The sequence below is a fragment of the Salvia hispanica genome, chromosome 4 (assembly GCF_029641045.1).
Source record: "Salvia hispanica isolate PSC_SH4W2 chromosome 4, Shi_PSC_v1, whole genome shotgun sequence".
Lineage (NCBI taxonomy): Eukaryota > Viridiplantae > Streptophyta > Magnoliopsida > Lamiales > Lamiaceae > Salvia > Salvia hispanica.
In genome coordinates, this window is record NC_142695.1 from 15,751,227 (window position 1) to 15,767,598 (window position 16,372).

The 16,372-nt window shown below is 36.9% G+C and overlaps 2 protein-coding genes across 5 annotated transcripts; both read left to right on the forward strand.

Moving 5' to 3' along the window:
* Positions 1-322: 322 nt before the first annotated feature.
* On the forward strand, positions 323-8,608 carry LOC125194285 (auxin response factor 1-like). Of its 4 annotated transcripts, none has more exons than XM_048092422.2 (15): positions 323-564; positions 1,800-1,929; positions 2,544-2,659; positions 2,811-2,906; positions 3,031-3,087; positions 3,676-3,828; positions 3,920-4,004; positions 4,477-4,567; positions 4,653-4,817; positions 5,478-5,597; positions 5,675-5,750; positions 5,959-6,124; positions 6,232-6,701; positions 7,196-7,386; positions 8,037-8,608. In XM_048092422.2, exons 2-15 carry the CDS (start codon positions 1,878-1,880, stop codon positions 8,194-8,196), a joined length of 1,998 nt encoding a protein of 665 aa, XP_047948379.2. In that variant the 5' UTR covers positions 323-564; positions 1,800-1,877; the 3' UTR covers positions 8,197-8,608. The 4 variants fall into 4 exon arrangements, with proteins under 4 accessions (XP_047948379.2, XP_047948380.2, XP_047948381.2 ...); XM_048092424.2 differs by lacking the exon at positions 323-564 and adding an exon at positions 2,214-2,261 and having other exon boundaries at positions 1,801-1,929; XM_048092425.2 differs by lacking the exon at positions 323-564 and adding an exon at positions 2,208-2,261 and having other exon boundaries at positions 1,806-1,929.
* A 2,188-nt stretch (positions 8,609-10,796) lies between these two features.
* On the forward strand, positions 10,797-15,967 carry CLC-C (chloride channel C). The gene is made up of 7 exons (XM_048092421.2): positions 10,797-11,312; positions 11,693-11,893; positions 12,385-12,562; positions 13,133-13,395; positions 13,871-14,140; positions 14,465-15,593; positions 15,680-15,967. Exons 1-7 carry the CDS (start codon positions 11,119-11,121, stop codon positions 15,767-15,769), a joined length of 2,325 nt encoding a protein of 774 aa, XP_047948378.1. The 5' UTR covers positions 10,797-11,118; the 3' UTR covers positions 15,770-15,967.
* Positions 15,968-16,372: the final 405 nt, after the last annotated feature.

The window sequence follows — 16,372 nt, forward strand, 5'->3', positions numbered from 1 at the left end:
AAATATTACTTCCTCCGTTTCTTGATAGTTGAGTCATTTTTTCATTTCAGGAAGTTTCTTCATAGTTGAGTCATTTCCATATATGGTATTTTTCTCTTTTTCTTACTTTATTTTCTCTTATTTTTTCTCTCTACTTTATTCACTTTATACTTTATTTTATTACATTTTCCATCTCTTTTACTTTTTTTATCTATTTATTTAACACGCCCAACATTCATTTCTAAAACTCCATGCCGAAAAATTCCGCAACAACTATAAAGAAAAGAAGGGAGTACTACTCTGGAACTAGTCTAAAGTATATAAACCAGCACTGTCGGCTTCAACGAGGCAAGACCATCCACCCACAACGTCCCTTCTCTCCCGGAATCTTCTCTGTTTTTTTGTTTATTTTTGGAAAAATCAATAAACTGATTATCCGGAGCTGAATTCGGTTTGTAAACTGATTATTGAGCCGCAAGATTAGTGAAGGAGAATCCCGCGGTCATGATAGCAAGATAAATATGGCAACGGCGTATTTTTCTAGGGTTTCCGTGGCGCGCATCAAATTCTTTGACGCCTGATTCGGTATATCGCCGAATTCTATTTTTGATATTCGGAATTTTCTTTAGTTTGGAATTAAACTCGTCCATGCTAAAATAAATGAAAAAAATGAGCATGTGGTTAGTGCGTATAGAATTGCTTCAATATAGAGTTACACTGCGTGAAATGAGATGAGTTTAGCTGTTTTTTCTAGAGTATTTGTTGTGTATATAAGTCTTTAATCATCTGATTGGAGTCCTGCTTAATCTTGGATAAGGAAAATGTACTTTCTTGGATAAGGAAAATGTACTTTTATTGTTACGATGTTGAGAAGAGTCAATGAATTTAGTAGAAATATGTCTTTGATCACAAACTGCAAAAGATTACACTACAACTAAGGAAATACAATATCAAAAAAGATTTGAAAGAGGGTGAATTTAAAAGCCTAATCCTCAAAACCCACCGCAGCAAAACCTACTAGTATTAGCCAAAATACACCCATATCGACTTGGAGCAGGAGCGCCTCTTAACCAGTCTTCCTCACCGTCTTCAATTCACCATTGCTAGAGAAAAAAGATACAAAACGAAGGTTTCTTAGAAAATAGTGTGGAAGATGATATAATGTTGATTATCGCTAGACTTAGAAATTGACGCCCTGTTTTTTTATTGCCATTTTATTAACTTTTATAGCTTTTAACATCATATTCTTCTTTGTTTGATGGTTTAATTTTCTAAGCAAATGAATAGTATATTGATTTATTTCAGTTATACATATGTCATTTTTTAATTGTTATATGGTATCTTTTAAAGTTCTTGGAATTTAAACTTGTGTGAGTGAGATGGTTAGTAATGTTTAAATAGTTAGATGGCCAGTGTGTAGTAGTTTTATTATACCTTGGTTATGTTTTTGTATACATATGGAGAAATAAATTAAAAGAATGAGAAAAGTCAGATATTCAACAATTGTGTATTTGTGTTTAAAAAAGTGAAATCTTATTTAAATATCAGTGTGTCTCTTTAAAATCTAATGTGTTATTAGAGTGAAATAATTGATTTATGATGTCAAACCGCTTTTAGCATTAGTTTGAAAGAATTGATTTATGATGTCAAACTCTTTTAGCATTAGATTCTATTTATTGGTGTGTTATGTAATTATTTATCGCACGATTCGTACCCCCGAACCAAAAATTCTGCGTCCACTATTGGCTCTAACCATTTATATCTTCTCGGCAATAAATGTATCTTCCACTTCCTTCAATTAAGATATTAATGTTATTCAGTGTATGCGATCTTGACTATATCAAACGAGAGGAATCACAAAGTTGGCCAGTGGCATTACTTGAATTTTCGTTACTTTTATGATGGCCAACCATGCTGCGAATCATTTTGCTGGAGGGCTCCCACCCCCAGGTATGGTTTTTTGATCATGAGACTATGTACACTTATTGTGAGAGTATAAAATTAATGTGTCTAGTAGGTGGTTTTGCTACATTTTGATGCCACAAGAGGGTTATCATTTTTCTCCATGTGGACACAGATATGACTGTAGTTCCTTATTAACTCGTTAATGTTTCAACATGTCATCTAGTGGTGGATAGTCTGTATTTACTTGATTGTTTTTATATCATTAGTTGGTGTGAAGCTGATATTTGTTGTGATGCTGTGCACTGAAATATCCATTTTGGTAGCTACAGCTTCACCTTTGTATGGCTTGAAGTAGAATGATGGTGATATCTGACAAGGTTAGCAGCATGCACTATATAGTCTTTTATAAGCAAAAAAATAGTGCTGTTATAATGACTACTGCATGGTGGATGGAAGATTCTCAAAACTGTGGAAGGTGCAGGAATATAAATTCATGGGGTTCAGAGTTTAATAGAGCGTAATACACTTATGATGGAAAGACAATTTTTCCAGTCTCGTTGATAATAACAGTTTGCTAGCTTCTGTTTTTAAGTTGAGTTGATTGCACTGTTTTGTCTCTATCTTTCTCATTTATGCTGTCATTTGATATTTTATTTCAGGGCCCCTAAATGAAGCTTTGTTTAAAGAACTTTGGCATGCCTGTGCTGGACCACTTGTCAGCGTTCCACGTGAAGATGAACGAGTTTATTACTTTCCGCAAGGTCACATGGAACAGGTTCTGCTTTTCCTGCCATTATCAAATTTATCCTCTGCATTGCAATATTGTTCTCTTCAGAATGTGTCAACTGAATTGCACCATCCTGTATCAGTATAGGCTTGCCAATCATTTATTTCTAAATAGTTTATTTGTGTTACCTTTCTTCTAGCTCGAAGCATCTACACATCAGGGACTGGATCAGCAACTTCCTTCATTCAACTTACCTAGTAAAATCCTATGCAAAGTGATGAATGTTCAACTTCGGGTAAAATTCCTAATAATTTGATGCTCCAGCAACTGGACTTTGTATTAGATTGCTCTGCATGCCAGATAGCCTATTTATATTTCTGCCACGTGTCTACTTTTAGTAACTTGTTATTTAATATCAGGCTGAACTAGACACAGATGAGGTGTATGCTCAAATAACGCTTCTCCCGGAACACGATGTAAATACTGTTGCCTAATATTTCTGACTTTTAATTTGTTACTTTTCATTCTTTAAGAGTTTCTATATCAAAGTACTTCATTTGTCCCGTTCAAAAATTGCTCCTTATTTGGGTTCGGAGTAGATTTTGGCAATGCTTGTGGCTATGGTTTGGGTGGGGAATTAGACAGATATGATTTAATTTAGAGACCATATCTGGGTTTAAGTTCTTAGTGTTGTTAAAATGTACCTGATTTGTGTTAGTAATGCTAGGAAGTCTAGTCCTCACTGCTGAAGGGTTTTTCATGTCTTTTTTATCCTAAGTGAAGATATGTGAGTTGTTAGCTTGTGCTATTAATTAGCAGATGGACTCTCTTTCCTGTGAGGATATACATTTTTTCTTTTTCATAATTTCGAAGGCATACAGAATTGGTTTCAAACTGCTTGACCTTGTTTTGAGTCATTGTTAGAGAAAGGGAATCAATTAATAAAATGGTTGACCTTTCTTTAGTCTTAACATAAAAGGCTAGTCAATGTCTTCTGGCCACTGCTTGTATAGCATTTAAAATGATGCTCCTAAGTTGTGTTATTTTGTACTCTGGTGCTTCAGCAAAGTCCAGTCACAAGTCCTGATCCTCCTCTACCAGAGCCTGAAAAATGCACTGTTCATTCATTTTGTAAGACTCTCACTGCTTCTGATACCAGCACCCACGGTGGATTCTCTGTGTTGAGAAGACATGCTGATGATTGTCTGCCCTCACTGGTAAAAAAGTTCAGAATATAAGGATGTTTAAATGCTGAACCTCCTTTTCTCTTTCTGTCTACTCATTGGGTGGTAAATTTTCATGGTGCAGGATATGTCTCAACAACCACCCAGCCAGGAGTTGGTAGCTTCCGATCTTCATGGGAATGAATGGCATTTCCGTCACATTTTCCGAGGTTATAATCATTTCCACATGTATTGACTTGGCATTGGCTTGGCATGTGTTAAACTAGCAATTGAAATCTATATAGGCTGCATGATAGTGATTAGTGAGTCACATAGTTGCCTGTACACATAATGATGAGACTGTGACTGATGAGATAGTCCACCAAGTTTCAGAAAAATATCCTGATTGGGTATTACAATTACATTTAAGATGTGATATGAACGCAAGAAAAAAAGCTGTACTTGTCTGTTATGTACTATTCAAGAAGATTTTACCACAATGGGCTTCTCCGATAGTATCTCTTAGTGACTTCTTGCCATGCTGAAGTGTCTAGTTGTTTATGCACACATTTAAATAAAAGACATCTACACTGGAAACCTTTGACATGAATTATCTTGCATTGGGATGAATGGATCACTTGTCACTATTGTGCTTCAATACCAGTTCTTATCCACAATGAGGTAGACTGATGTTATTCTCAGGTCAACCAAGGCGTCATTTATTGACTACTGGCTGGAGTGTGTTTGTCAGTGCAAAGAAATTGGTTGCAGGAGATGCTTTTATCTTCCTAAGGTACTTTTATATAAATTCATGCCTATGTTTCTTTTTATGTAATCAGCAGCTGAAAGTGGTAGTCTCCCTTTTTATATTTTCGCAGAGGAGAAAATGGGGAACTCCAAGTAGGTGTGCGCAGGCTTATGAGACAAGCAAGTAACATGCCATCTTCTGTTATATCAAGTCACAGTATGCATCTTGGGGTTCTTGCAACTGCATCTCATGCCATCTCCACCGGAACCTTATTTTCAGTCTTCTATAAACCAAGGTTATTAGAACATCTCATTTACTTTTGATACTTTGTTAGGAGTGAGCTGTGAGCAACATTACTTCGTCCTATCATATACTACCTCTTTCCACTAAAAATTGACTAATTTTACCATTTTGGGCCGTTCACCAAAATAAGATCTAGACTAGATCTAGAAATGGAAAGTTTCAAACAAATAATAACCCTACACATCATTCTAAAAGTGGCCCCCACAATCCACTAACACTACTTCCACCATCTTTTCCCCCCATCTCTCTTAATTTACCAATTGTGCATTAAAACTCATGCCATTTACAATTGTGTCTATTTTTGTGGACGGAGGCAGTAATAACTAAGGTTAATTGGGGCATGCCAATTATTACGTCTAATGTTGTCTAAATTGTAAACTTGTAAAACCACACTGAAATGATGATAAATGGAATTATTTCATGGTAAAAACAGCATGTTCCCTAGTCTACCCTTCAAGGAGCTATAATGCTTGGCCTTGAAACATAGATCCTTCATATAAAATGCTCATTTCTATTATCGTTAGCTTGGTCAGATAACATAGATGTTACGTCTGACCGTTTCAGCACTTTATGCTCTTGCCACATCCTTTCTTTGCTTTCCCTCTGGTTTCTTTCAATGATTACATTATCAATTGCAAATATTTGTGTTCAGGACTAGCCGATCTGAATTTATAGTAAGTGTTAACAACTATCTTGAAGCTCAAAATCACAAGCTTTCGGTAGGGATGAGGTTTAAGATGAGATTTGAAGGTGAAGAGGTACCTGAAAGAAGGTAATATTATTACTAATAAACTTGTCATATTGTAATTTTTACAGTTTGACAAAACTCATTCTTGCATGTTCATACAGGTTCAGTGGGACTATTGTTGGTGTTGATAATAATTCTTCATCTCGATGGCCTGATTCCGCATGGAGATCACTGAAGGTAACTATTAGGGATCTGTGTAGCTTGTTGGGAGGTCCATGCTTTGCTCATCTTGACCCTTGATAAAACATTATTTTCTATAAAGATGACAATCAGGTTTTGTTCTTTTGTTGCGTCTGCTATATGATTAGAGCTATAATGTGGGTTGATAGCTTCTGTATTTTTATGGCAGTAAATATTTACTTACTGTTCACTTTTACATGTCCAGGTCCAGTGGGACGAACCTTCGGCAATAGTACGTCCAGATAGAGTTTCAGCATGGGAAACAGAACCCCTAGTTGCGACAACTCCTCCAAACACTCAGACTCAACAAAGGAATAAGCGGGCACGGCCACCTGTTTTGCCTCTTCCAATGCAAGATTTATCTCCACTTTGTACTCTCTCTCTCTCTCTCTCTCTAATGATGATGATGGTGATAATCAATAATGCATTTTGGAAATTTGGAATAGGCTTTTATAAGAAATTACTTGATTCTCAATAGGTATGTGGAAGTCACCGGCTGACTCCCCGTCAGCATTTGCCGGTTGTGATCCATCACGTGGTCGAGGCACATATCAGTCGCCTAAGCTCAGTGATGGAACCAGAATTAGCAGAATCAATTTTAATGAGAACTTCCTACCTATCTTGAGCAACTCCGGATACCAGCCTAATCAAATAGCAACTGCAGCAGAGTCATTTGCTCCTCTAAGTGAAAAAAGGCAGGCAAATGGCTGCAGGCTGTTTGGAATCGAGTTGCTTGACCAGTCTCGTATTGAAGATACATCACCAGCCATTCAGTCCGAAACAGCTATTGAGGATTCTCATGTTCCTGTAGATGCTGAATGTGAACAACATTCTGGACCATCAGACTGTAAACCTTCTGATGCTCCCTCAGTCAGTTGTGATCCTGATAAGTCATGCCTTGGATCCCCTCATGATGCACACACTAGGCAAATCCGCAGCTGCACAAAGGTATCTTACTATGTACCGCCTTATTTCAAATGTCACAAGATGTTAGTAAACAATTAGATTGACTGAAATGACCAGTACTTGATTAATTCTAAACCAGCTATGTGGAGGTTTGGGGCCGGGCAGTTTTTCATATCATTTGAGAATTTATCCAGGATCCTTATTGAATATTCGTTGTACTGAAAGTAGCATGTCTGGATTTCTGTCTGATTGTGCTATCCTGCCGCTTCTTGTTTATTTATGGTTCTGCAGAGTAAGATTTTATCGTTTTGGATAATGTATTATTGTAATTACTGTCTAGAATGCTTCAGCTGTTGTTACTTGTTTGATGTGAACATATGATTAACAAACACTTGCATAGTAGACCTGCTTGAAAAAAAATTATGATTATATTTTGAAGAGTATACTTTTTTTTCCTTGGTTAGAAATGTTGATTTTCTCCTTTCGGAAATCCCTCTACTGGACTTTTGAATTATGTATGCTCACAAATCTCTCAGGTTCACATGCAAGGAATTGCTGTTGGAAGAGCAGTGGACTTGACCAGGTTTGATTGCTATGAGGATCTGCTCAAGAAATTTGAAGAGATGTTTGAACTTATAGGGGAACTCTCTGTGTCAACAAAGAAATGGCAAGTTGTCTACACAGATGCTGAGGATGACATGATGATGGTTGGAGATGATCCATGGCAGTTGAGTCTAATTTACTTGATTCTTGCACCTTCCTTTTGATGTTTTGTTACTCCCTGCGTCCCCCAAAATTCGTCACCATTTGACCCGGCACGGGTTTTAAGAAATGTAATAGAAAGTGAGTTGAAAAGTTGGTGGCATGTGGGTCCTACTTTTATATATTAGTTTTAAAATGAAATGTGAGTGAGAATGAGTTTAATGTGGGGTCCATTACCATAAGTGAAAGGTGACAATTTTTAGGGACGGACGAAAAAGGAAATAGGTGACGAATTTTCAGGGATGGAAGGAGTACTAAATAAATGTCTTATATATGTCTAGATCTCCCTTTTCAATATGTTCTGTTTGTTAGTATAGTTTGTCATATTACGGTGCACTCTAATGCTGCTAGGGTTCATTTTGATGTTGCAATGGTCTGAACTTGCCTAATCCTTATCAATGGAAGAGATCATGTGAATGAGCACATAATCACCCTGTTCCTCGTTGAGCTAGGCAGTTGTGTTTTTGCATCATTTTCAAACATGACATTCATTTTGATCATGTGCGTACCTGTCCAAATTGTCTATTGTTTTTCATTTGTGTGACTTTGGTTAGTCTGCAGCTTCTAGAAGGGTTAGCTAGTTTTCCAGCTGCTAATAATTTGTCATGTTTTTAGTGAATTTTGCACCATGGTGAAGAAGATATATATCTACTCAACCGAGGAAGCCAAGAGGCTCTCGCCCAAGATAGCAGAGGTCAAATCTGGGAAGCTCCTCCTGTCTGATGCAGCTGTTGGCACTGAAGAACATTCTTCAACCGTTAAATCTGGTTACTGATGGGATCGGGAAATGGTCAATGACGATGGAGATGAAACCAACAGTTGACCAGCAATTTTGTTTTTAAGCAGCCAAGATGCCATGCTGGTGAGGCGAAAGTGGTGGTTTTTGTTTGCGATCAGGGAGAGTGGTGCCACGACTACGAGGCTCTGTGATAGTATAATTTTTTTTAGGAGAATCTCATGATGGTTTTGTTGCTTGGATCTGACTTGGTCTGTTTGTGTACTGTAGTCTCTAGGCATTTTATGTATATATAATACCACTTGTATTTCTTGAATGTGTTCGCATTATCTGCTAGAATTTTCTATATATATTTGCATGTTTTGTAAATATATGATTTTATTTTTTGTAGAAAACAAGGCATTTAACTATTAATTCTTCAGTTAGTAACCAAAATAATTTGTTTATTGAAGGTATCTCTTACCTACCCATCCCTTTCAAAGAGAATGTCATACTACTAGGCAAAATATTTTAATAGCGAATGGCATATACCATATAAATACGTGTGTGTGGATGACCTCATTTGGAGAGCCACGAAATGAATCATCATCATCACCACCACATTGAATCCTTCAGACTTTTGTTCGCCATAAAAAATGCCAACCACCTGGGAAATTGACATAGTTGAGCCAAAAATTTGAATTTTGTTTTAAATTTTTTAATAGCTGCAGCCTGCATTACAAGTAACATTGAAACCCAATTAGTTATGTATATTATCTGAAGCGATTAGAGTAAATAGTTTTCGAGCTGTTGGCCGTTGGCGGCGACCGACCCATTCTTATTTAAGTGATAGTAGTATATACTCCTATCTTGCTAATCAACAACTAATCAATTATTCAATTACACTATTAAATAAAATTTGGCCGGTTCTCAAATAAAAAAATTAAATTGCTCATTTTCTATGTTTGGAATGCTTTTCGACATATTTGTTAGGTAAAGTTTTTTAAAAAGTTACTACATATTCGTAAGGTGTAACCATATGAGATTGGCATATAAAACATTTGGTTATCACTATTGTACGTGTCGCGCGAGTACTAATTACTAACCATTCAATTCATATGAGAATTCGATACCAACAAAGGACATAGTCACATAGATAAGAATCTTATCACAACAAACAAAAGATACAAAAAAAGTAAGAAGGGAAAAACTATTTAATTTGACACATACAGTATCAATTATGAATGATTGATTCAATTTCCTTTTTCTGTCACAGTAATTCATAATCCATCAACGTGGATAAGAGTTAATTAAGAAACTCTCGACTGAATTTAAATCCTAGGACTTTGGAATTTTAACTTCACCGTGAATCATGGATCATGGATCTAGAACTGCAAATTAATAATTTCAAATAAATCTCGAATCTTCAACTGTAAATATAATGAGTTGTAAAAGTATATCTTACTACATGTTTATTGTTGATATTACTATCGGTTTCAATTAATATTGCTTTCATTTTCAGCATCATGTCGTGGTAATACATCAAAATTTGGAATACACGCATTTATATATACTCCAAAATTGATTTTAATTTTGCATATAAACTTTTGTTTTATCATATAAATTTTTATAAGTTTTTCAATTTTACGACTTAAACATGAAGAATTTGACATTTTCTGAAAAATTTAAATCCATGTACAAAACAAAATTCACTTCAAAATTCATGTAATTTATTTAGCCCTTAAAAATAAGTGAATATTAATATAGTAAGTTTATACCCACCCCACTTCACAAAAAAGAAGATACTTGACGACTAGAATGTTTTTAGTATCAAAAATAGGTTTTAGCTATTTTACATTTGAATGAAAGGTCTTATCAACAACATTCTTACTATAAAATATTTCGAGAGAAACGTCATTCAAACCATGAAATTTGGTTCGTAATCCCTCCGTCCCAGTTTAGGAGTACCAATTAATTATGGCACGAGTTTTAAAAAATTGGTGGAGTGTGTGATAAATAAAGTGGGATGATGAAATGTGTAATAAATGAAATAAGTTGGAGGAGTGTGTAATATATGAAGTGAGTTGGTGGAAAGTGAGATGGTTTGACCTTTTGATTTTTTATTTTTTTTTTGTTTATTTTTATATTTTTTTTTTGTTTATTTTTATGTAGATAATGGTATTTGAGTGTAATTTTGATGAATAATAGGACAAATTTGATGTCCAAATATGGAAGATTTTAAATATGACTCATAAATTGGAACGGACTTTTATGGCAAAATGTTACTCTTAAACTGAGACGGAGGGAGTAATATTTAAAAATGAACACTACATTATTGCATAATGAATTACCATTTTTTTGCAATTTGTCTCATCCACATAAAAAATATAACAAATAAGTGTTTTTTTTTTTATTTTAACAAAAGAATGTGTTTAAGAATTATTCAAAAACAATTAAGTAAAATTGAAAATTTCATAATTCATACAGTGTTATTTACATGTGTTTTATTCATGGATACATTAAATCTTGTCGATATCTCTGATTAAGAATTGAACTAAATCTTATGTACAATAAGGGAAAGTTGTTATGTGCAAGTTTCATATGATATTTCCCCATAACATATAGTTACGAAAAGTCCAAACAATTCAAATGAATTATTGCTTATCTATTTGAGACAACGCATTGAATTCCAACTATTTTTCAAGTGGAGAGAATCAGACGCCATTATAGCAGCTTCAAGCTCTTGCCATTGCATTTCTCATTCTACCATTACCACCACTATCACTATCACGCTCACGATCACGCATCCCTCTCTCTCTCTCTCCCTTTCGTCTTACTTTACAGAAATATAACACGTACTTCCCGTGTGTCTATATCATCACTGCTAATCTAGAATCTACGAGATCATCGTGATTTTTGAGAGACTTCTTCGAGGAATCGGCGATTTTTTAAACTTAATTCAGTTATTTATCGGTCTAATTGATGGATCATCGTCAGCCTGAAGGTGATTACGTTGATGGAGGAGGTGACATAGAGAACGACGGAAGAGGCAGCGATGCTTCGTCGTTTTCGGAGGCGAGGGAGCCGTTGTTGAATCTCAAGAGTAGAATCAATACCACCTCTCAGATTGCTATTGTTGGCGCCAAGGTGTATCCCATCGAAAGCCTCGATTACGAGTATGAATATTTCCTTTTCCAACTTTTTTTCATGTATCAGTATCGTTGTGTTAAATTTTGCCTTGTTCCTGGTGATTGATTTAGCTTTTCGTCAATCGAGAATTTTCTGTGACTTGGATTGACTGTTGCTTCTTTTTCGATCTTCAATGCATTTGAGCTCGAGTATGGCTTTAGAGTTGGTTAACTATGTATGCCACTCTGTTTTTCCTAGTAGTTCAAATCTGCTTCATGAATTAGGCTACTTCCATGAATTAGGACTATTAACCTACAAATTTTAGTGTTGTGCTCATAGTTTTTTTTACTTGAATTAGTGGATCTGAAAGCACAGTGAATGATCAACTAGTATCTGTGTTCACTTATTTGCAATCTCTTTTTTGCAGGATGATTGAGAATGATCTCTTTAAGCAGGATTGGAGATCTAGGAAACGAGTTCAGATTTTTCAGTATATTTTTCTCAAATGGACACTGGCTCTTCTCATAGGATTGTGCACAGGACTTGTTGGTTTCTTAAATAACATGGCGGTTGAGAATATTGCTGGTTACAAGCTTGTGATCACTAGCGATTTGATGTTTAATGATAAGTAAGACCAATTCTGACCAGCAAACTTTTAATTCCATTCATATTTGTTTTAATATTGTGAGTAGTAACATAGAGCATCTGCTTCCTACCAAAATTGGTGGGTGTACATGAGCTGCATTGCCATCTGCCACATATTGCCAAAAGTCGATCCCGGTGGTCCAATTTATTACTAATATGTCCATCTTAATCTTATACTCTGCTGGTATTCACCTTATTTTCTGGTGTCAACTAACAAATTACTTACAAACTTCTGATGAAGCCTAGGCCTCATCTACTTGGCCTGTACATGGTAAGGAAACTGTTAGCAAAGACCTATTATGAGATTGATGTCTAATCCTCCATATTGTTCCCCCAAAATATTGATTATATCATATAAATCATGTTTGTGTGATATCTGGAGTGTGAAAATGAACTCTTTTGAATCTGTTTGGCGAATACTTTATTCACAATCAATATTTGATAATAAGCCTGAATTAACTTATTCCACTGCAGGTATCTCCCAGCATTTGCTGCATTTGCTGGTACTAATGTGATTCTGGCTATTTGTGCTGGGGCACTATGCGCGTATATTGCCCCTGCTGCAGCTGGTTCTGGCATACCAGAAGTGAAAGCCTATCTTAACGGCATTGACGCTCATTCCATCCTCGCTCCAAGTACCCTATTTGTGAAGGTTTGAATTCGACTTGCTTTGATTTTCCCAATTAGTAAATTGTCAGATTTTCCCTGTTGCAGTGATGAAATGATAAACCAAAGGAAATGAGAAATCTGTGCGTAGGTTTTTGAGCGAGAGTAGATTTATTGGTGATCAAAGCTTGGAATAGTCGATCAATCTTATTTATATAACGTGTACTCTGATAAATGATGCATATAAATTGCACTTTCCTAATGCCAATAGATCTGGTCCTAAGCACAGGCGTCGGAATTATGCTTAAGATCCTTTTCACAATTCACTAAAAATATAGCAAGCTCAAAGCTGTGAGTTTAATTACTCATGCTCATCTATGTTTGTAATTGACTAGATGGCTCACTTTACAATAGCCTTTAGTGTTTACCTAATGTTTTTTAAGTCAGTACAAATTGTATGGTTCCTTGTTGTCTGACTTAATCGAGATAATGGTTTTACCTTCATTGTTACCTTACAAATTTATAATCTCAAGGAACTGAATTACGCCTCTTCTTCCTTTTTTTCTGAATTTGATTTATTCTTCTTGATGTGTTAATTCACATTCCAATTTTCTAGATTTTTGGTTCCATCCTGGGAGTTTCTGCTGGATTGGTTGTTGGTAAGGAAGGACCAATGGTACATACCGGTGCCTGCATAGCAAATTTACTTGGGCAAGGAGGTTCTCGAAAATACCGTTTAACTTGGAAGTGGCTCAGATACTTCAAAAATGATAGAGACCGAAGGGATTTGATTACTTGTGGGGCTGCTGCTGGTGTGGCTGCAGCTTTTCGTGCCCCAGTTGGTGGTGTGCTTTTTGCCCTTGAAGAAGCTGCCTCTTGGTATCTTTCCCTCTTCCGCTTTCAGAGATATAACAGCTGAATTTCATATATAAACTTGCTAAGTTAAAGTGCACTGATGATTAATGCTATTTTTGGTGATATTTGAAGCTTATGAGAAGGTTATAATGAATTTCTTTGAAAATATCAAATCTTACTTTGTTCCTTACCTAATGTGAATGACTATTCTTGATTTAGCGTACATATGAAGCATTTCATCATGTTTAGGCAATTAGATGGGTTGCATGCATGCTCAGTATGAAAATAGAGTAAATGATTTGGTACTTTTCCTTTGGGAAATAGCTTGTGCTTGTATTTTAGGATAGTAACAGTATCTCTCATCTCCATATGTTTTCTGTTTGCATCTCTTAATTCCCAAAAATATTTGAAAAACAACTTGACTTGCCATATAATATGGAACATTCGTGAAGACCTTCTGTCACTATAATATGGGTAAGCTGTATTTGTTGTTTTCCAGGTGGCGGAGTGCTCTACTTTGGAGGACCTTCTTCACAACTGCTATTGTAGCTGTTGTATTAAGAAGTCTCATAAACTTTTGCCGCGGTGGCAATTGTGGACTCTTCGGACAAGGAGGACTCATTATGTTTGAAATGCATTCTGCAATTCCTAATTATACCAATGCAGATCTGCTTGCAGTTGTACTAATTGGAGTTCTTGGAGGTCTTTTGGGAAGCCTATACAATTTTTTTGTGGACAAAGTCTTGAGAACATATACCTTGGTTAACGAGTATGTTTCAGCCTTCTCCCCTTCCACTATTTTTGTATGCCTTGCAAACTATTGTTGATCACATTTTAAAATCATGCTCAAAGATCACTTTCGTATCATCATAAACGTTCTTGTCATACTTGTTGAACAACAGTTGTATAACCTCTTGTTTTTCTTCCGGCTAACTGATTTTTATGCACTACTTACTATTTAGCTGATTGACCCCTCTCTTTCTTCCACCTTTACATAGAACTGCTTCTGTCCTTGCTGTCGAGGATTAATTGATCCATTATAAGTCACAATTCTAAAGCTTACTAACAAATATTGTTATTCGCTTCCTTGCAGGAGAGGCCCTTCTTTCAGAGTCCTACTTGTCGCAGTTATTACCCTTCTAACATCCTGTTTGGCCTTCGGCCTGCCATGGTTGGCAAAGTGCATTCCATGTCCTAGTGGCTCTGAGAAAGAGTGCCCGACAATTGGTCGCTCTGGAAACTACAAGAGCTTCCAATGTCAGCCTGGACACTACAATGATCTGGCGTCCCTTTTTCTCAACACCAGCGATGATGCCATCCGTAACCTGTTGAGTTCGACAAACAGAAACGAGTTTGAAATCTCCTCACTGATCATTTTCTTTGCTGGAACATATTTCCTAGGAATTACTACTTATGGCATTGCTATCCCATCTGGGCTTTTCATTCCTGTCATACTTGCTGGAGCCACGTACGGGCGCCTTGTTGGAAGACTCTTGGGTTCTTTGTCTACCCTTGACCTCGGCCTCTTCTCCGTTCTGGGAGCTGCTTCTTTCCTCGGTGGCACCATGAGGATGACAGTGTCTCTTTGTGTCATACTCCTGGAGCTTACCAACAACCTACTGATGCTCCCCTTGATAATGCTCGTCCTCCTCATATCGAAAACAGTGGCGGACAGTTTCAACCACGGGGTCTACGACCAAATTGTGCAGATGAAGGGGTTGCCCTACTTGGAAGCCCATGCAGAGCCATACATGAAGCACCTGGCCGCTGGGGACGTTTGCTCCGGCCCATTGATCACCTTCTCTGGTGTTGAGAAGGTAGGGAATATAATGCATGCTCTGGAGACGACCGGACACAACGGGTTTCCAGTGATCGACGAGCCTCCATTCACAGATGCACCGGAGCTGTGCGGCCTTGTGCTGAGGTCTCATCTACTGGTGCTGCTCAACCGGAAGAAGTTCACCAAGAACAGGGCGGTGTGTGGAGGGAAAGTTTTGAGGACGTATGACGCCTTCGACTTTGCTAAGCCTGGGTTGGGGAAGGGGCTTAAAGTGAGCGACATCGACTTGACCCCGGAGGAAATGGAGATGTATGTTGATCTCCATCCGATTACCAACTCATCCCCCTACATGGTTGTAGAGACCATGTCTCTTGCCAAAGCCGCCATCCTCTTTCGACAACTCGCCCTCCGACACTTGTGCGTTATCCCCAAAACGCCCGGGGTAATAATACCTACTATCTTCTGCTTTTTCCACTGTATCGTTCAGATTTTTTGGATTGTGTGACATCACTATTTGGTATTTTGCAGAGACATCCGGTGGTCGGAATCTTGACAAGGCACGATTTTATGCCGGAGCATGTATTGGGGCTCTACCCTGAGCTTCTTCACCACAAATAGACAGCCTTTAAGGTTCGGTTGTGAAAAACATGCCATTTTCTGAGAGACTTATTTATTTGATTGCTTCATATTTTGGGTAATGTGTATTTGTGATGAATGTAAATGTTGTATAAACCAGGCCATACCAATAATCGACTCCCAAGTTAGGATAAGAGTCGTACGTATATATGTATATGTATATATATAGTTTTTGATACACGTCCAGTTAACAAATTATGGCGGATGATTGTCTTAGCTGCTTTCATAGTGTTTGCCGATGATGAAACGGAGCAACAGGAACAGGAACTTTCATGTGAGACTCCAGTTCCTGTCTATTGTGTGAATATGTTTTTATTTGTTAGGAATATTTTTAAAGAACAAGTTTAGAGCATCCACAAGACCACAACACGAGCTCGGAATCGTGTTGCATCTCATACCGCCGAGACGCGTTGCAAGTGTCTCATCTTGGCGGACTCCTACAAGTGGGCTTCGTTTTTATAGCTGTTTGATATTTTTTAAAAAAATCAGAAATTAGTACTCCATATAATTATAAAATTGTCTCACTTTCTCAAATAAAACCATTATATAAACATTCCTTTTTATTTTTTCATTTTATATCCTCCA

Coding starts and splice junctions, on each gene's coding strand:
- LOC125194285 (XM_048092422.2), top strand. CDS start 1,878: ATGATGGCCAACCATGCTGCGAATCATTTTGCTGGAGGGCTCCCACCC. Junction 2,660..2,810: donor CGCAAGGTCACATGGAACAG/GTTCTGCTTTTC, acceptor CCTTTCTTCTAG/CTCGAAGCATCTACACATCA. Junction 7,387..8,036: donor GTTGGAGATGATCCATGGCA/GTTGAGTCTAAT, acceptor TCATGTTTTTAG/TGAATTTTGCACCATGGTGA.
- CLC-C (XM_048092421.2), top strand. CDS start 11,119: ATGGATCATCGTCAGCCTGAAGGTGATTACGTTGATGGAGGAGGTGAC. Junction 11,313..11,692: donor ATCGAAAGCCTCGATTACGA/GTATGAATATTT, acceptor TCTTTTTTGCAG/GATGATTGAGAATGATCTCT. Junction 13,396..13,870: donor CTTGAAGAAGCTGCCTCTTG/GTATCTTTCCCT, acceptor GTTGTTTTCCAG/GTGGCGGAGTGCTCTACTTT.